We start from the raw sequence: 20,732 nt of genomic DNA on the forward strand, positions 1-20,732 counted from the left end.
ACCCTCACCAGGAAAACATACACTACATTGTAACTAAGCAACAAACAACAAAAACAGGTCAACTTTGCTCCACTCTCTCCGAGCTCATAACCGCAGAAAATGGGGACTTTTTTATGCAAATCAAAGTGGCATAGTACTTTTATAGTGAGCACTCAAATCTGCACAGTTTGTGATCTTCATCTCTTCGTGTCTGATTGTATAAGTTGAGCTTATATCAGTAGTGATGCATGCAACCACATTGTCTTAGCTTGCAGAGTCTATTTTAGTTTTATGTCTGTCAAGAAGATGGTGAACCGTTAGTGTGCGTGTGGGTGAATATGTTTGTATTTTTGTATGTGGCTGCATATATATATGTGTGTGTGTGTGTGTGTGTGTGTGTGGTGTGTGTGTGTGTGTGTGTGTGTGTGTGTGTGTGTGTGTGTGTGTGTGTGTGTGTGTGTGGTGTGTGTGTGTGTATCTTAGAGGTGTGAAGTGACTCAGGTAGCTGTATCTAGTGTGCATCTTGACTTCTTTAACTCGTCTTAACAGTTTTTTTTTTCTCTAAATACAGTTTTCCATTTGACTCACTCCACACAGAGACACTCTGCACATCCTAAACACCTCATGTATAGACATTTTGAGACACAGACATCTGAGACACAAGTCACCAGAGATGTTATCAAGTGTTGGATCTGATTTGCCCCAAAGAATTGCATATGTAAACTAGCCGTGGGGGAGCAACCAGCCCTTAAAACTGACAAGGAGTGACTAGGTTAATCTTGGTTGTGGTAATGATGTCTTTAATGGCACACTTTGACTGTGTGTGCATGTAGACAGTTGCATTTAGTATTTTGTTATTGACGTAGTACCTCAACTCTGCAGGATAGTAACACAGATGAGGTGGACCTGTGGAGACACTGAGCATGTCAGGTATCGTGAAGAGCAGATAAACGAAACGTTCAGATTGTTGCATATCAGTACCATTCAATCTCAACCTGCGGTGTTATACCAAACCAGTCAAGTCCTGTGAGTATGTACTTGAAGTCCTGTGAGTATGTACTTGAAGTCCTGTGAGTATGTACTTGGACTGTGCTGTTGCTGTGCCAAACAAACATGAAGTCAGTGTGGATGGATGTGCCCATTGCCCAGACAGGCTGTGTTGTTCTTTGTTAAACTGTTGCTGGTTCTTGCACAGGTTTAGTTTAGTGCCCAGCCTTCTGAAACTGGGAGCTCTCTCTCTCTCTCACTGGCTGTGGTGAGTGCTCGATCTGTGGTGTGGTGTGGTGTGGTTACCTCGTTGAGGTTGAACACGCTGTGGGTTGGTCCTGGCATTGTTGCTTGTATTCTGGTTAACCTAACACTGTAGCAGAGCAGAGGCATACAAATCCCCCCCCCCCCCCCCCCCCCCCCCATTGCCACCACCTTAAAACCTCTAGTGTAATAGGTGTATGTGTGCGTATGTATGTGTTCATGCGTATGTGTGTGGGCATGTGTTCATGTGTGGTATAATACGCGTGGATGTATCTGTACGTGTGTGTGTGGGTATGTGTCTGCCTGTCTGTCTGTCTGTCTGTCTATGTGGGAGGGGGCCTTTTATTCTCTGTGTTCAAGGTAGTCTCTTTTCATCCTCGAGGTCTAGTGTTATTTAAGTGCTCAAGTTTTCAACAGTGGGACTGTCCTGCTAGCTTGTAGCTCACCAGAGGCCAAATTAGGAGTGAGAAAGTAGAGCTTTGTATTTTTACTCTGAAGAACTAAATTAGATTAGCAATGAGTCATCACAGTTTCATTGACAAAAAAAGAAATCATTGCCCACAGATTTGTCTGGCTCCATCCCACCTGGCCACATTTTACCACACAGACTGGAAAATGAGAGAGTGAGTGTTGAAAAATGTTATCATGCTTTGAATTAGCTGTTAAAAACGCATATTTTTTAATGGCTTGGTATGCTGAATATGCATAATGTACTAAGAGATGCCTGTAGAGTGAGTTGAGGTATAATATGTCCAAGGAACAACGTCAGATATTAATGCCCTCAGTCGTTTATCTGGTACAAACAGTCCTGCGTTAACACAAGGTTGCTACATGCAAAAGCTTTTTCAAGACCACAGTTTAGCAGTCATCTCAACCAAATAAAAAACCACATCCTTTCAGGCTAAGATGCACTTGCTGTTTAGAATCAAAGCTAGCATCCTTGTATGGGAGATGAAACTCTTAAGATTTTTGCAAAGAAGGAGATTAATTCATGTCAGAAGGTTTTCACAAAATGCATGAAGGGCTTCCAATATCCCTTGTGTGTACTTTCAATAACTTGTGTACTGGTATAAAGTATACAAAAGATACAGTTTAAATTGCCACAAAAACCATTACCCTTTATGCTATTCAACATGTGAGTCCATACAGCCCGCAAACTATATATATATATATATATAGCAAACTATGGCCGGCTGTAGCCTATGCCCTTTAAAAAAGACTTGAATGACTCTTACAATGACTCTCTTTTTGTAAAATAGTGTTTCGATGTTGATTTAGGAACTGGTCTGTCCCTGCAATGGGTTGGACCCCATAGAATGTTTCACTTTGCTGGCGTCATTAGCCAGATGTGTGATGCTTCTTATTCCTGTTATGAAGTCAATGTGAGCGTTTATGGCATTGTCATGCTAATCTTTAAGGTATCCAGCTGTATATTTGTCAGTGGGGTGACAATGGGACTTATTCTTGTCCTAATTATGTAGTTTATTATGTAGTTAATTATGTAATGTGCTGAGGCCAGCATGTTGACATTATACTCTCGCAGGGAGAGGATTTAAAATAGCTTCTTCTTAGAATGAATCGGACCCTGTCAGAAATATTCCATTGAATTGTTAGTTTTACTTCGTATTTAGTGCTATGTAATCTGTTTCTCGTTTTGTGGAGGTTATGAGAATTCTTCACAGTTGAGATGTTGCGCTACCATCTGAGGAAATCTCAAGAGGTTGTGTTTCCCGCCCCTGAGCTTTTCTTTGTCCTGCTGTCATTCTGCGGAGGATGACATTTTTCAAAATGCTAATCTTTTCTGAGAATGTTGCCATCAAACACTTCTCCTGGGGCCTCCGGGAACTCCCTTTCAACAGAGGCCCTCACTGATTTCAAGATGGCCCTTATTGAATAAAGCTTTAAATGGTATTATATAGCTACATATATAGCTATATACATAACATTGGTGGATTTGGTTCAACTCCTTATCTTTAAAGGTAATACACACCCAAGTGCCTTAAACACGTTGTATTTTTCCAGGACAATCACCGGTTTTGAAAAGAAAGTAAGCTGAATTAAAGAAACCCATTTTTACACGTATGTGCTTAACCAACCTGAATTAAGTTGTGTGTGTGTGGGAGTTAGGGGAAACTCTCAAGTCAGAAGGCAGCTGAATGTTGAGGAAGCCATTATTTAAAGACGTTTGACACCCCTCCCCTCCCCACCCCGGGATAGCCTGGCACCTGACCTCTGAGGGCAGCCCTAACGCAAGGAAGTCAGCTAACTGCCTCTTTCCTTATCGTCCTCACCTTAGGGAAGGGGGAAAGGGCGGGGGCCACAAACCTCAAGTCAGAAACACAGATTCTTGGATGAAAACGCTGCACCTCTGTAACCATGTGCAGCCCTATCTGGGCCCCACACACTACACCACAGGAACCGAGAAACCACCCGATCCTTTTGGGGAGTGGATAAATGTGTGTGTGTGTGTGGGGGGGGGGACTGTGAGTGTGTGAGAGGTAGAGAGATGGCAATCAAACCTCACCTCTTCCCTTTTTCAAACAGATTTGTGCTGTTTTTGGTTTTTCACCTTCCCACTGTCTTTCCCTCCCACCCCCTAGGCTAATGGTATTTGTGCGTGTGTGTGAGTGTGTGTGCGTGTGTGTGTGTGCGTGTATTTGCCCACATGTTTCTGTTCTCACGTGTGTGTGTGTGAGTAAATGTACGTCCTTAGTGTTCATATCTGGATCCAGGTGTCTGGCGATCACTAGAGTAAACATGCGTTCTGACTTGTTTTTGTCGTGGTGCTGTTTGCGGCTTCTGAGTGTCAGTTCCTCAAGGCATCATAGCAAAGTGCAGAGCAGCAGCAGTCCTGAGTCAGTCAGCAAGAAGAGGCTATGTGATGTTTTTCCCCTGACAGCTCGGTGGGCACGTCTGGCTTAAAAACGGCTAACACTCAACAGTTTCTGTGGCAGGTGTTTCTGTTTCTGCTGGAGAGTCTATGACATTTGTTTTGACACTCTGCAGTCTGTAAATCAACTGTCAAATATCTGGCAACCTGTTTTTAATTCTGAACTGGTTGAATTGAGGAATCATATTCTGACCCTAACCCTTCATCCTATACATTTAATCCACCTATACACCTCATAATCTAAGCACCTGCCATAACATATAGACACATATTACAACACAATACAAAACAAACAAAACAAACAGTGCAACTCAGTGCTATCAAGACTTTCAGGAGGCAACAGGTAGTGAACGGTCTCAACTGGCTGAAATGGGACTGGAGAATCTTTATGGCAACTTATGTGTGTATATCTTAATGGAGCTATGAAACCCTATGCTAAGTGCACACAGAACTTTCAGTTTTGGCTTTAATCTTAAAATAAAGTCCCATAATCTGCCACCCAAGTTTCAGGTTTGTGGCAAAAGGAAGCCACCGATAGATTCAGAACCACTAGACGCTATATTTTGTGCAGTGACCTCCAGCAGGCCTTATCCAGGCCTCTTTTGCGTTTCAGTGCTGTGAGTACTTCTGTTTGAGTCTGAAGACCTAGTGAAACTATAAAATGTACTGAACCTGCGTTCTGTTCCTGGTTAAATCTGTCCACAGAAAGAGGAGGGGAAGGTCCAGGGACAGCTGAACAACACAGACGCAAGCCAGTACCTCCGTGACCTGAAGGACCAGATCAAAGAGCTGAAACATGAGGTGGGGGCACCAAAGAACATGAACTTTCATAGATGTGTCCTCTTTTTCTCTCTTTCTCCCACTCTCTCTATCTATCACTCAGTCTCTCGCTCTGTATCTTTTTCACCTTTCTCTCTCTCTCTCTCTCTCTCTCTCTCTGTCTCTCTCTCGCTCTCTTTGTGCGTACACGTATGCATGTGTGCAAACTTGCTGTAGTAAGGCCAAATTTTGCAGAACATTACTGTGATTGAAAAGCTCAGTGAATGAAAACGCCATCAAATTCCATGCTATACTTTCCAGTATTAAATATCTCGAAACAGACATAAACACATGTGTTAAACTTTGGAGTACGTACGTGCGCTTTGTTTTCCTTTTTCAGCCCAGGTTGTTTTTGAACCAGGTTTTTGTGGTTCGCCTTTATTTTTGTCTAACCCTAGACATGACTTTGAACCATTTTGCACAGAATTGGCAACGGTTGTAGAAGTGTTAACTACGCCCTCTTAAAAAACAGGCTTCCTGTGCCATGGTTGTGAAGAGAGCAAACACACCCTCATCATCCACATCACCTTTCATGTCTTAATAGAACTGAACGAGATTTGAAATGCCTCTACCCACTAGGCTTGGCAACATGCCTAACAGAATTAAACAGTTGATGCCACTCAAGCCACTCTGGTTCGCAGAATGCAAGATTAACAGTTTACTCTGGTGTGAAGGGGCTGTGTTCATTCGTATGCTTTTTGCTGGCAGATCCACTCAGATCAGGTTTTAACCATGTTGATTTTTGCAGTAATAGCGGAAAGCTGTTAAGGTTAAGGTTGACACGTCTCTCCCAGTATTACTCTCCCAAAAAAGTATGGCTACGCCCTTAGGTTAACTTTTTGTCGTTCACTTAAAGTGAAGAGTAAACAGCCAGTCATGACTAGTTGCAGAGTTTAGCATGACTAGCTTGTGTCTTCCTATTGTTAACTGTTGGTGCTAGTCATGATGAAATGGCTCCCGTGAGTTGAGAAAAACACCTATTGGCCAATCTCTGTCCTTAACCCTTTTGTAACCTCTCATCTGAAGAGCCACATGGACATTATTAGATTTATAGTATAGTTTTATGGCATGTAAAAACAGGAGAGCAGAAAACAGGACATATAGATACAGACATATAGTTGGCAACAATGCAGTAACATAAAACACATTTTTTAAATACATCAATAACGTAGCAACTGAAATGAAACCAGATCAACATAAGGGGTCAAAAACTAAAGGTATTGACTGAAATTGCACAAATCCAGCACAAATAGAAACTTCAAGTAGTAGGGAGCCATTTATTATTTTAAGCTGCTGCTTCTCTCATGTTTGTATGTTTTGTGGTATCTTCCTCCAGCTTGGAATTACTGCCGTCGGTGTCCCTACCACCTTCCCATCACAGTGCTATTACCTAGCAGGCCCAAGATGGCAACATTTTTTTTAGGTTTCCATATCATAATATGGATAAAAGTTGACAACAACTATTGGTTTTCCTCCTTAACAAATCTGTGATGGCCAGCATTGGTGTGATAAAAAAATTGGGTGTGATGAAAATGAAAAATGCCCATGTTGCGTTTTTAGAAAACACACAAAGAATCTCTCTCCATCATACAGATGGATCAAGACTTGACTCATGCTCATGACCACAGGTCTCCTTTGATCAGATTAAAGTCAAAAGCACACAAAGCCTGTGGTAAAGCCCCTCCTGTGCCACCAGGATTTTTGGGGTAATCCCTTTGTGAATACAACTAACTGATGGCCTCCATTTTGATTGTGTCTTTGTGTTTCATTGTGCTTGTACGCGTATATGTATTCCTTGTGGCACATGTACCTTATGTTCATATGGAAGTGTATCTGGCTCGATCGCCATGATGTTCGCTTTGCAGAGAGACATCTGCCACTTAGATATATGCTTGGGATAATCCCAGCGTAGATTTAAAAGGGCATACTTGAAGAGGTCTGATTTGAGTGCTTGAGTGAGAGCTCACCCAACATAGCAGTCGGCAAATTCTTTCACCTCGACAGTGCAGGCAGCGTGGCTTCTCAAGTCCATAATTTATTTTAATATGTAACTTGCCGTGTCTCTGATGATGGGGTTTGCAGTGTTTATCTGGGTATCACTCTGGAAGTCCTGCTAGGCTAGTGTAAAAGGAAGTTCATTCAGAACCTTGAGGATTGAACTACACAGTTGGAGGTCAGCTGTCATCATTTTGTGAAGCTGTCATGGTCATGTTGCATCAGTGGAACTTTCTGAACATGCAAAGTAATCTACTGTTGGACGTAATCCATTTGTGAAATCAAATAATACTGTATTACTTCAAAAGTGTACTCATGTTTCTGTTGGACTGATCTTGTGAAAGCATGTTATCTGCAGCATCTCAGAGTGGGATGTTGGGTCTTTTGGGAAGTTTCCCACAGATTTCTCAAATATCTATGATCAGTTACAGGTTTCTTTACTTCATTATAGCCGTTAAGTCCAGATGTTTAGAAACTCACTTTGCTCTAAAAGCTTATCGTGTATAAAAGTCATATTTATACCTAACCCTTAAAGGTATTAGTTGGGGTGGAGGTGCAGTAATGAACCTTTCTAGAAGCAGAATCTGGATTCTGTGCACTAAATCGCATTTGTATTATTTGAGTATTAATTCCTAACTATTAAGCTTTAGTTTAACATGTTTTCCAAATAAGCACTGAAAGGCGGGAAATGGTACATGATTGGCACTTAAAATAAATCAAATCAAGATTATATAGTGAGGGCTCAGCTGTGGATGCAAATGACAGAGAACTGAAAACAGAAACCCGTTCAATGATTTACAAGGGCAAGATTAAGTCAGATTTGTACCCTGAAAAAGAAAGAGGAGAGGGGTTGGGGGGGGGGGGGGGCGAGGCGACAAAGAAGCCAACAAAAGGGTAGTGGCTTGTGGTTGAACTGTGATGCACTAAATCATGCTTTGTGTGTTCCTCTTTGCTCCCTATCGCTGTAGTAAAGCTGGGCCTCTGCTGCTTTTGAGACATGCAGATTTTCCTGTCCACTCACCGCACTCACAGCCACTGGTAGCGTTGCAGTCTGCAGCCCGCAACATATTCTTAGCATGTTCTGCATGACTCGCAGTCACCGTTATACCTTTCTAAGTGCAACCACTTCTGGCTGTTTACTGCAGTGCACAATGAACACTGCTGTTGTTCAGGTATCACGTGGATAAAACTCTGCGGAGGTTATTTTAGCATTTTAGCAGTCGCTACATTGGCATCACCCTGGGTATTTTAGAGCTTTTCTAGCCTTTATTGAAAGGACATTGGAGATCAGACAGGAAATTAGTGGGGCGGAGACGGGGAGTGGGCCACTGTAGGTAGGGTTCTACTCATTAGCCTGTCTGCTTTAGCTTCCTGTGGGCATTACAATCACAAACAGAGCAGTGTGCACTGGGTCATTTCTGACGTAAAAATAAAAAATATATTAATGAGTACCTTTCAAGTACACCTTACAAAACACAATAAAAGTCAGCAACAGTCAGGTAAAAATTTACAAATAATATATATATATGGAGGATCTGAGGGTACAGGAGGGGGGTGTGGAGATGTGAAGGAGAATCTGAGTGATCAGCGAGGTCTTAAAAGTAAGTAGGAGAGCCTTTAAATCAATACGGTATTTGACAGGGAGCCAATGAAGTTGTTGAAGGACAGGAGTAGTATGTACTATGGAAGGGGTTCTCTTAAAGATTCAGGTACCTGAATTCTGAACCAGTTGAAGTTTTTGGAGGAGTTTGTGAGGAAGACCAGAGACGGTAGTCAATATGTGATGTGATCAGAGCATGTACAAGAATAGCAGTACTGTACGATGTAAGAGATGGGCATAGGCGGTTGATATTGCGTAAATGGAAATAAGCAGACAAGTGATGTTATTGATGTGCGCGTCGAAGTTTAAAGTAGTGTCAAGGATTACACCCAGACTCTTAACCCATTGGGAAGTAGTTACTATGGAATCGTCAGATATTGAGAAAAACTGCTAAGTTTGGCCAAAGTAGTTTTAGTACCTATGAGGGGAAGCTCAGTTTTATCCCCATTAAGTTTGATAAAGTTGATAAAGGACAACCGAGACATCATTTCCAGTAGACAATCAGATAGGGAAGCATGTGCATAATTAGCAGTCCTTATTATAATCCTTATAGTAATGTATTCATTGTGTTCCGTCAAACATATTCTTAAGGCCTGTTTTTGCATAGAGACAGTCCAGACAACGGATGTGACCTTGTTTTGAAGAATCTTCAGTACAAACTATTGCTTGAGTTGCCATGGCCACGACTGCAATTCTCACATAGGACCTAGACATCGACACGTGATTTGAGCCTGCTTATGTGTGAATGTGTAATGTTGTGAAATCTCAATCTCGTATTTTTCAAATGCCAAGTATTTTGCAAATATGATACTTTGCACTTTGACACACAGGAGAGGTGGGGGGGTGCTCTGCGTGCAGATGGGCCTTAGTGTGTACAGACGGCATGTAGTTGGTTTCACTGTCTGTCAAGTGCTATCAAAGTTTCTCACACAGGTGTCGACAAAAGCAAGCAAAGAGATTGAGGTCTGAGGTTGAGGCAGAGAAAAGAAAAAGGAGATCGGGTGATAGAAAAAGGAAAGCTGAAAAAAAAACGAGTGTATGCCTACACCAGAATTTGACTGTTCGTTGCTGAGCAAGGTTGCTATTTTAAATCACATTGGCCCTCAAAACTGACAGACAGAGGCGCTGAGGTGTATTTTGAGCGAACCCTAGTGCTTGATCTCGCAAAGATAAAGCGGTCACATCTTGTCACCCCGGCCCCCTTTAGAGCCACTGTGCAGCTGGTTTCCGGCCAGCTCTCTCTCTCTCTCTCTCTCTTATGTTCTCCTCCATCTCGCTTTGTAGCTCTCACTTGCTTTCACCCTCTATTCTCTCTCTCTCTTGGTGTCTCACTGTACTCCATCTCCCTCTCGCCTTCACACACACACACACACACGCACTTTCTATCTCTCTCAACCGTAGACAGCTACAGGTCAAGGGCAAAACGGGGAAAACTCCTTGACTAAGTTGGCTGCACATCTTCCTTTTTTTCCCTTCTTTTCTCGTTTGTGTTTGGGTGTGTGTGCATGCATATGAGCATACCTGCAGTTTCGCTTGCTAAAATAGCTGTGCTAACACCTCTCTTCCTACATGTCTGTTTCGGAGAAGCCAGTTCCAGGTAAGCATGTGTGTGGTAATCATTGCTGATGTGCCACCCCCTGACCCCCCCCCCCCCCCCCCCCCCCAATGTTCTACCAAAGCATGGAAGATATTGGTGTGTCCTTCATAATGACCAATCCTCCTGCCATCAATTAAATTCCATTTTTATTTATATTGCGCCATAACAATACAATTGCCTCTAGGTGCTTAACAGAGCCCAGAGCCTAAACCCCCTTAGTGCATGCACAATGGCAACAGGGGCAAGAAAAAACTCCCTGTTAGGCAGGAAGAAACCTTAAGCAGAACCACGGCACATAAGGGGGGACCCATCTGCTTGAGGTCGGCCGGGTGGAGATAGGAAGGTGGGAAGGGGGGAAGGGGGATGGTTGTGTGGCAGAAGGGGAAGGAATACAACAGGGGTTGTACTCAGCCAGCAGCTGGACATAGTATGTATACAGACATCCGGTGGTAAATATATGATACAGGCAAGACCAGTTTACTGTACTCATAGTGTTACTGTTACAGGGGTAAGGGATGTAGGGACAGAGAAACATTTCAGTGGTGGCAATAATGTATATTGTATATAAATGCTATCATAGGGTATGATGTAGAGTAAGTGTACGGCATTGCAGTGGCGGTGGGTGCAATTGGCCGAGGGTTTCTCCAGGTAGACCAGGTGGAGAGACTACAGCAGTGTCCCATGGCGGAGATAGTCTAGATTAGTAGGGAAAGAAAAAGGGAAAGAAAAGGAAGAAAATGAGTGGGTAGAGTTCAGCTGTCCATGTGCGTAGATGAGGAGTGGTGGGGGTGAGGAGCAATGTTTCCACTTCCATCAGCGATTAGAATGTTTTAAGTGTGATAACCCCCTCCCCCCCACCCCCTTATCTTTTTCCTTCACTACCCTCATCTCATCTTCTAAGAGACCTCAGACCTGGGATTATGTTTGCTTGCATTTCAAAATCGAGAGTTTTTCTTAGCTTAAGCCGTTATTGGTCCCAGGGGAGACCCTACACAAGTAGTTCCTCTCCACTGGTGACTGTTATAACTACAGGACTCGTTTTGTGCCAACATTCATTTGAATTGAAGCAAACCATACCCCTTACCCATGTCTGACATGAAACTCCATGTGCTGGATTGAAGTTGAGGTATAAATGTGCTAGGTGGCACTGCACCCCGTGTGCATTAGCATGAACACATTAACAGTGTCTTCTCACCCCCCTGCAGGTACGGTGTTTGAAAGGCCAGAGGGGCTTGTCCAACCCGCCCAGTTTTGACGGCATCCACATCGTGAATCACTACGGCGACACCGAGTCCTACCACTCCTCGGATGACGACGCACTGGCCAAGCTGCCAAACCCCCAGCAAGGTGGTGGTGGCGGCGACGCCGGGGGTGTAGGTGGGCGTATCACACTTCACGCCGACCTGGAGGACACGGACAGTGACGAGGACAACGAGTCGTTGCGCCTCACTGTCCCCACAAACGGCAGCCATAAGACCACCACAGTGTGATTTTTATACCCCGCCTCAGCTCAGCGCCCATTTCTTACAGTAGCCCTTCCCCACCATCTCTCACATGATCCCTACCACAGGACAGATGGCTGTGGCTCAGATTCCGGTCCGGGGAGAGAGGGGAGAACATGATTGGAAAGGGGCTGCCAGGATGAGCCACTCAGAGCAAGACTGTTCTTTTTCTCCCCTGGTTCTCAAAGGCGTGCAGGAACATGGTTCCCGTGGCGGCTTTGTTACACATCTGCCTTATATCACTGTTTGTTCATTTGTTCTGGCAGTTTGGCAGTTTGGACGTCTTTCCAAAATCCATACCATCAGGGAGTTGGCACCAATTAGCACTTACCTATGGCTGGATGGGTGGATGTTCTCCCCTGGATGAGATCATTGGAAGCATGCACTATTATCAGCAGGCCTTCTGGGCTTTTAAACCTGAGAGATTTCACAGGGATTCATTCAGGCACACATACTGCCATTTGGTCCCCAACTGCCTAAATGGATCCCCATTGATATTGTATTGTGTTTTATGCTCTAATAAGAAAACATCACCCTATCATTGATTTTTATTGCCTTCGGTTTTTAAAACGAAAAGAAAATGAAAACACAATACGGCCGACAGAGCTTGAAGAGGATTCTTGAAAAACAAAAAAAAAAAACATTCACACTATCTTCTTGTTGAGGTTTTCCCCTTAAAGGAGGAGAGTCCATTAATTTACACGCAGCAGTGTAGTAGCTGCTCGAGACTCAAGGAAACAGGATGCCCTCATGGTCACCACACACGATCATGCAGCCTACAGGTTGACCTGGTCAGTGTACACAGGACAGCCAGCAAGCATCTTTGTATATATGTACATGTTTATGGGTTAACGTTTGCGTCTTCGTATCGACTTGAAAATCGTGTTATCTTGTGGATTGCTGAAGATCTTCCGTGCAATTTATTGTATAGCTCATTGACAAAAAAAGGGACATATCACTCATTGGAGACTTCATCTCCAGGCCCCCACCAGTTTATCAGCTTTTGCCAGAGCACATCTCAGTTTTTTTTGTTTGCTTGTTTATTTTTCCATATGATTTGTCCGTACTGTATGTTTGTTTCCTTGTCTGGTTCCAGTAAGGATGGTGTTGATAGAGCATGTTACAGATTTAAGACAAGTGTCACATTGTTGGGAAATTATCTATTTTCTCTGTATTATGTGTGATTTGATTATCTTTTTGGTTGTTTTGTTTGTTTGTTTGTTTGAGGCAGACATTCTCTAAAAGAACCTTTAAATCAGCAATGCAAATGAAGGGAATGAGACCGAACGCTTTGAAATGACTACATCAATCAATCATGGTATTGGAGGAATGAAATGGTTGAATACTTGGCATATTTGCACATAAACCTCCCCGCAGTCAAGGGAACATGTCGCTGCAGTGGAAACGGTGTGCATGCATGCACTCTGCATGCAGAGGTGGATGGAAAGATGTAAGCATTGTATTCTTCCTTTGCGATACCTAAACCGCAGCAGACCCACACCATCACCTGGCCTTTGCTTGACTAAGTGAACAAGAGGTTACCTGAAGGGCCACGCTTATGCACCCAACCGCTGTCTTGTCATGCTCAGGGGTGCAATTGGCCTCAACCTTCCCACTGATAAACTAACTTCTTTAACAAGACCTTGCCCATAATGAGACAGTGTGGGTGGCATTTGGGGATTATGGTGTTTTCCATGTTATTTTTTCTGTTCTAAAAAGAAAATCAACATAAACTGACATTAAATCCCCAGAGGTGGGGTTGTTTCTCATTATCAAGTAAAGCAAAAATAAAACACTAAGAACTATTGATCTCCAACGTTGATAGACTGCGGACCTGGAAGACACTGCACTATCCCAAAGCGACTTAAACATGTAATATTTGATGACTTTCAAGGTGTTTTGATAACCTTATGTTTGTCGATCGATTTTTCTGTCCTATGGACGACATGAATTAGCACGGACAGTATGGAACGCATGGCAGCCATTGAACACTAGATTTGTTTGTGTAATTACTCATAATGTGTTCAAACGACAATGGGAATAGCTCACTCATTTCATCACCCGGTCATCTACAGTAGACCTACACATGGCACCACGATGAAATGGACAATAAAATGCTTCGTCTCTTAAAGTCACCTGAGTCTTAACGTTTTTGGTGTGTTGTGCTGTTTCATGCGGTTTCATGATGCCCGAGGCATATGTTGATACGATACACGTTATGGCTGCTACACGATATCCAGATGTGGTATGATGGCAGGCTATTAGTCTAAAGTCTTTAGATCATACAGACCCTCTGTACAGAATTCGAGTTGCATAAGGCGACTTTCGAACATGTCAAGGTGTTTTAGAGGTTCTTTGTAGAATCCAATATCTTAATGTTTTAATCATAACTTGTTTACACCGTTCTTTTTATTGAATTCTGTCATCACCCCATTTTTCCTCCTATTCAGATAGCCTACTTTCCGTTTTTTTTTTTTAATTATAATTATTCTTAGACTGAATTGTCTACAGATGAATGTATTAATCTGGACATTGAACTGCACTCGTTTGGTATTTCGATGCGCGATATTTTTTTGTAGCCTACTATGATTATATTTAAATTCTTCGTAGGCCTATATATATATTTTCATGAGTAGGGTACTATTATAAATAGTAGTCTGTGCTAGTAGCCTAGTAATAGGGGTTGTAACAGTGTGGTGAATTCCGCTGTTCCTTCATCACGAAGTCTGTGATATAGTGATGCGGGCTTGTTTGCAAGAAAGGTGTCGGCAATGCAACCGCTGAATTCCACCTTGTATTGTCATTTGGTAGTTTGCAACATCAAATAAATCACTCTTTTGAAAAGGCGAGAACCATTTTAATATTGTAGACTTATTTAGATGGACAGCTCCATGAGTGAGACTCATGATACCACAACCCCTTTCCTCCACTCATCTGCTTATGAAAGCTCTTGCAAAAAAAATACGTTCAGGAAGTTTGGGCTTTACGCTAATAACAAGCAGCCAGATTCAACAAGCACTAGGCTCGGGCCACACGGCTGTTCAAGGAGGTCTTAGTTGAGATCAGGTCGATTGAGGAACGTGAAAGGTAGGTGTTACATTTATAATTTGTAACAGGCAAAGTTAGAAGCCGGACCACTTGCCTCTTAGTTTCAAATCAAGGCTTTCTGAATCACATCTTGTACACCCCTTGTTCACACATGATACAAGGTGAAGAAAGGAAACAGTCAACAATGCAACTTCGTCGAGGTTTACAAAAATGATTAAACGTTTTGGTTGTGCACCTGCCAACCTCTGTGCGCATGCTAGCTGCTGTAAAAGAACGAACTTTCAGTAAGCAACGCAGTTGGTTGTATTTTCAGTAAATGCTGAAAGTAGCTTATCATTATTCACAATTGATGCAGTTAATGTGCCACTTTTCAAAAGCGAGTTTTAGTCTACCTATTCATCTGTTATTACTGCCTAAAATGTCGCTGAGATAGGTAGTAATCTCGAGTCTTTGTGTGTTCAAGATTTTACGGAAAACATTGTGTTTGAAACCCATGTCTAACAGCCATTACAAGAAAACAACGTTTCGACAAAAATGATATGTTTAGTTCCTCAAACTAAAGCTGCTCCTCCGCGTGATGTATTGGCGGTTTAACTGGGTCCTATCATACCCGCGCCACCTGAGCGCCTGTCCGGATGCCCTGCGGGTTGCGCGCTAATCGGAGACGCACACATTTCGCTTTGATTTCCTGCGCGGCTCTGCAGCTTGATCCGATGTTTCTGGAGTTTTTAGGGATCTGCCCCTAACCCTACCCCCCCCCCCCCCCCACACACACACACACACACACACACACACACACTACTACCCCTCCCACCCTCAGAAAACAGCTGGGATGCGAGATTGTCGTCAACACAGTTGTACGTAGGCCTAGTCCTTTCTGTAAACTCTTTGGGTGAGACTTCTTAAGTCTCTTCAATAACCTGTAGCCAACAACGCACATATAAGTGTAATATTAAGTATTTGAGAAGCATATGAAATAGGCTATGCCAAACGTCAAACCTATAATCTTTTTATTCTTACCATCAATTTGACCTATACAAATACAGGCTACATTTTATTTACATCAATCTTTTTTTCCCCTTGTAGCCTGTGCACTCCAAATTTGGATAATGTAATGTTGGAGTGCCAATCCAAATTCCAACTCGGGGAACAATGAGGCCAGACTGTTCAGATCTCTTGTGTGAACCCCAGGAAGAGTAGCTGGTGTCTTTGGCATCAGTTAATGGGGATCCGAATAAAATCAGAATAAAATCAATTCAGATGAGACTAATTAAGCAACCTGTAAATATTGTATTAACCAGAAGTCACAATAACTTTATTGTGTGTTGTTCATTGTCTGGGATTGATTGAAATCCAGTAACTGTTTGAAATGGAAGGCACGAGCCGGCGACAGGTAGGCCTGACGTGACCTACCGGCTGTTGCTGCCTGGCCCCAGTGCGGGTCTGCAATGTGGGCCTGAATGCAGACGCTCTGTTGTTCTAGGTGTAATTAGGACCGGAGCAGCCCACCGGCGGACGCTCTGGGGGTGAGCCGAGGAACAAGGCCTCTCTGTTTTGACGGCGAGTGAGTAATGCTGGGAGGAAATCCGAGACTTGCTACACGGGTTCCACTGGCGGGTGGACACCAGCAGCGAGCATCTATCGTGACCTGACGGACTGTTTCATTACATGCCATTTGCAATCAATTCCACCGACCACAAAGCCTTTCTTAATTGCGGAGAGGCTGCACACTACCACTCATCAATCAAAACCCTATCCCGATATATTACCCTCCAATCCAGCCAAAAGGCATTAGCTCTGATAAAAAAACAAGCAATCTCAGATATGTTAAGCAGTAGGATACGTTAATCATTTGTATTGCGATGATCGATTGTTTCCTTAAACCAGGAAAAATAGACTACATTGCAGTACCCTACAGAGTATACATTACTGGCCAAATCAGGAAATGACTATATTACGACTTCACAATATCTGACAGACCCTTATGGAAGCGAAAAATGACAGATGGATGCCTATCGTTGCTGCGCACTTTTCCTATCTGCATGAGATTACCTCGTGATTTGTACTCAGAGACGTGGCACAGACCGCACTGCTGTGACACATCTACTTCTCGATGGCATCACGGTGCCCGTCTCCGTGTTTCCTCTCCCCCCGCAGCTAGGTATCAAATATCGCATTGATAAAGTCGCATATCACTTATCCTGATTGCCATGGGCTTCAATTCCCTGTGGAGATGTCTGGTCCGTGAGGTCTGCCTTGCATTTGTTCTTTGAGTGAACCAATCGCCGGGCCCCGGATAGGGAAACTGAGGGAAGCTGTGTCTTTAAAGCACCTGTCCTCGTAACACCTGGCAGACGAGGGTTTGCCTTTGCGCATGCCCTATTCGTTGCAAAAAAGGACTTATACTGGCCCGCCCTTCATCAACCAATGGTCTACAAATCGTTTCAGAGATACAACAGAGGCGCCGTCCAAAGTCAAGAAAAGAGCACAGTGGTGAATCTGGGGAGCCTTTTGGGATATTTGTGGACTAGAACTAAGACAAACAGCCATGCCGCGGTCGTTCCTGGTGAAAAGCAAGAAGGCGCACAGCTACCATCAGCCGCGAACGTTTGAGGATGACTACAGTAGACTGGATACTATCTTAGCACACATATGTGCAGGTATGGCATATTTGTTTTTTTTTCTATGCTTATGTGGAATTGATTGTCAAGATTGCAAAAAACTGTAATAAAAAGAACTACAGATATGACATGATTACACCCTCATTGTGTTAGATTCCAGACAATTTCAGCAAACAAATTCTGCTACTTTGAAATAATGTAGCGGTTTATAAAATACATTTAAAATACCCTACTTATGTGCAGATTTTACCGTTAAAGAATAATTGACCTGTACTGCGTTCTAGGTAAATGAATGAATGTTCATTTTGCATAATTAGTATTTTATTATGATGGCTAATTTGGACAGGTGCGTAATTTTAACAATTTGATCAGTTTTGCCGGTCATATCATTTTGGTCATGGATTAAAAATTAACAAAAAACTTTACAATTTTGTCATACTATATTGCTCGTTTTCTGTGTCAATTGTATGGTTAGAAAGAGTAACCATAGTAAATAGTAATAGTACATATTTTTTTTAAATATAGCCTATTCTTTCCATAGATGACTGAACACTATATTATGAATAGAAAACAGACGCAAAAGTAGCCTCTTTATAAAGTAGCATTAAAGATATCTGAACTGCATGATCGAATCGATCTTCCTTCCAACTCGTTCAGCAGAGAGCAAAATTCCGGGAGAGTCAGAATGCTGCACTGAGGTCCTGTCTGGGGACACTACAAGGGACTTCTCCCCTGAATCGCACCTGGTGAACACTGCAGACCGCTCATCAAAGTCCCCACTGAGCTGTGGAGGGAGTGTATGCGGTCGCTCGTCAGACTACGAGGACTACTGGCGACCTCCGTCGCCTTCAGTATCACCCGGTATGACAACAAGACATCGCCTGTCCATACATTTCCAAACATGCTTCTGTCTGCTGTTTAAAAACGATTGATCAGTCAATGCCAGGTGAAGCTGTAGACACATATGATATTTGCCACAATTATTTTACATTAGGCTGAATCATTTTTCAATGCACGCGTGGGCTAGTTTGGTGACATCATTGACATCAACTCTGTGGTATTTAGGTTTGCATTCTTCAGTGAAAAACACTGTTCTATTCAGTTTCCAGGGTGGGTGAAGGAAAATCATTGACTGCTGATGACTAAGTTAATATCATTTTCTTTTCGTTTAGCAAATTCGGACAAGTCTTTCTCGCCTTCAGTAGACGAGTCTCAGCCGTTCGAGGTGCCCTTCCGTCCTTATGCTTGGAACAACTACACGGGGTCCGAAATCCGGCATTTGGTCCAACAGACGTACCACCATCCGCTAGACCTTGAGCGGGGTTCATCTCTCCCTTATTATGGGGACAGAGTCATTGACGCCTCACTCTTTCCAGAACGGGGGTCTGGTGCTGGGGGTTACGGCACTTACGGATCGGCTGCCAGACTTTTTGACAGGGCCGCTGTCAGTGGGTTATATTCAGACAACAGCATTCATGGCAAAGTGCCGGACATCAAAGCTGAGGCTGACATCCTTTGCAGTCGTCTGATGCTGAACGGTGCCTTCAAGTGCATTAAATGTAGTAAGGTAAGAACACTTTAAGAATTCAAATATTTGATGTTATATTGTTCTAATCAACCCCTTATCGTATTGGTAAACTTCAGTTGAACATTTATGCTACTGGGCCTGTCCATATTGTCAAACTGTCACATACGTTCTGCATCTGCAGAAGTCATGTCTTGCCTTGCGCCTTATGAATTAAATCAGGTTTGAAGGAGCCCGGTCCACATATGCCTAAAATAATAATCCAGTATATTTGACTTAATTTATGACATTTTTGCAGGTCTTCTCCACGCCTCATGGGTTGGAGGTCCACGTGAGGAGATCACACAGCGGGACCAGACCCTTTGGCTGTGACATTTGCGGAAAAACATTTGGGCACGCCGTGAGCCTAGAGCAACACAAAGCTGTTCACTCACAGGTGAAATATCTTATTTGGGACCTATTGGTCGTTCAATTGTCCTGCAACGCCTACGCTGTTGACACCCCTAGCAACTTTTTCACAACGTCTTTATCAACATTATGTAACAGGAAAGGAGCTTCGACTGCAAGATATGCGGCAAAAGTTTTAAGAGATCTTCAACTTTGTCGACTCATCTCCTGATTCATTCGGACACTCGGCCGTACCCATGTCAGTACTGTGGGAAAAGGTTCCATCAGAAGTCCGACATGAAAAAGCACACGTTTATTCACACAGGTACGGATCTCTCTCTCTCTCTCTCTCGCTCTCTCTCTCTCTCAATTCAATACATTCAAAGTACTTTACTTGCATGGCAAATTTGGTATCTATAAGAGACTCTCTCTCTCTCACACACACACACACACACACACACACACACACACACACACACACACACACACACACACACACACACACACACACACACACACACACACACACATACACACACTTCACACCGAGGTTTAGTCTACATACCCTAGATTGTTGCTATTGCGCAATCTTTGGTTTAAGACGCTTTCATTTCCAACTCGCCTAATTCATCTTGGTCTGCCCGAAATGTTGACATTTAAAAATAAATAATGAATTTAAGGTATCCATATCTACGTCTATGTGTAAGGTTTAGTGCTTGAGTGAATGTTCTTGACAATTAACGCAGAACACTGTCTCCTTTCATTTTCATTTTAAATAAACCATAATGGCCTAATTATTTGTTTCTCCACAGGTGAAAAGCCACACAAATGCCAAGTGTGTGGAAAGGCATTCAGCCAGAGCTCCAACCTCATCACCCACAGTCGCAAACACACTGGCTTCAAGCCGTTCGGTTGCGACATGTGCGGAAAGGGCTTCCAGCGCAAGGTCGATTTGAGGAGGCACAAGGAAACACAGCATGGACTGAAATGATTGAAGTTATTGTCACCATATCTGAACAGAAAAGAAAATAAATATCCAGCATACCGCCATAACAAACACTAGGGGGAATGAGTAAAGAGGAAATATGCATGGCGGCTTCATGCATAAATGATATAGCTTATATACGGCCATCAGCTGTAAAGTCAATTTTTATTTAATTTGATTTAATTTCGCTTATCATTTCTGAATGATACACTGACCTGTTTGGCTGAGTTTATCTAAATAAGTTGTATTCGTCCCTGAGGACCTCTCACGAAACCCAAATATTGTGACCAAAATAAGGGCAAGACAGAGATCATCCTGAATATCAGCTCAGCTGCGTGGGAGAAATCTGCGCCTCTCAAAAGAATGTCACTTTGTTTGTAAGTTAAACATGCTGGCAAAACAAAGCAAAGCATTACAACGGGCCAGTGTGATTTCATAAACGTGAGGGAATGTTCGTATAGCCTCTTGTATTCTGCGCAGAGACACCAGTCAGTTTATTATTTATCGTTTATTATATTTTCCCCTCTTTATTA

At 43.0% G+C, this 20,732-nt stretch overlaps 2 protein-coding genes across 6 annotated transcripts in view; both read left to right on the top strand.

Annotated features, from left to right (window-relative positions):
- evi5b (ecotropic viral integration site 5b) overlaps positions 1 to 13,764 on the top strand; it is a 57,518-nt gene extending 43,754 nt beyond the window's left edge. For 4 of the 5 annotated variants that reach the window (XM_080832790.1, XM_080832793.1, XM_080832791.1 and 1 more), the window contains 2 exons: positions 4,826 to 4,921; positions 11,337 to 13,764. In XM_080832790.1, coding sequence (XP_080688916.1) covers positions 4,826 to 4,921; positions 11,337 to 11,621 — 381 coding nt within the window. In that variant the 3' untranslated portion in view covers positions 11,622 to 13,764. Of the gene's footprint in view, positions 1 to 861; positions 1,255 to 4,825; positions 4,922 to 11,336 lie in introns of those variants that run through there. The other variant, XM_080832794.1, reaches the window with a different exon arrangement.
- Positions 13,765 to 17,214: 3,450 nt separating this feature from the next.
- On the top strand, positions 17,215 to 20,205 carry gfi1ab (growth factor independent 1A transcription repressor b; the record flags this gene model as incomplete). Its single annotated transcript, XM_080832797.1, has 6 exons — positions 17,215 to 17,341; positions 17,960 to 18,163; positions 18,475 to 18,869; positions 19,126 to 19,263; positions 19,374 to 19,539; positions 20,027 to 20,205. The coding sequence occupies exons 1-6, from the start codon at positions 17,230 to 17,232 to the stop codon at positions 20,203 to 20,205; spliced, it is 1,194 nt and encodes a 397-aa protein (XP_080688923.1). The 5' UTR covers positions 17,215 to 17,229.
- Positions 20,206 to 20,732: the final 527 nt, after the last annotated feature.

The sequence above is a fragment of the Sprattus sprattus genome (assembly GCF_963457725.1).
Source record: "Sprattus sprattus genome assembly, chromosome: 2".
Taxonomy (NCBI): Eukaryota; Metazoa; Chordata; class Actinopteri; order Clupeiformes; family Clupeidae; genus Sprattus; species Sprattus sprattus.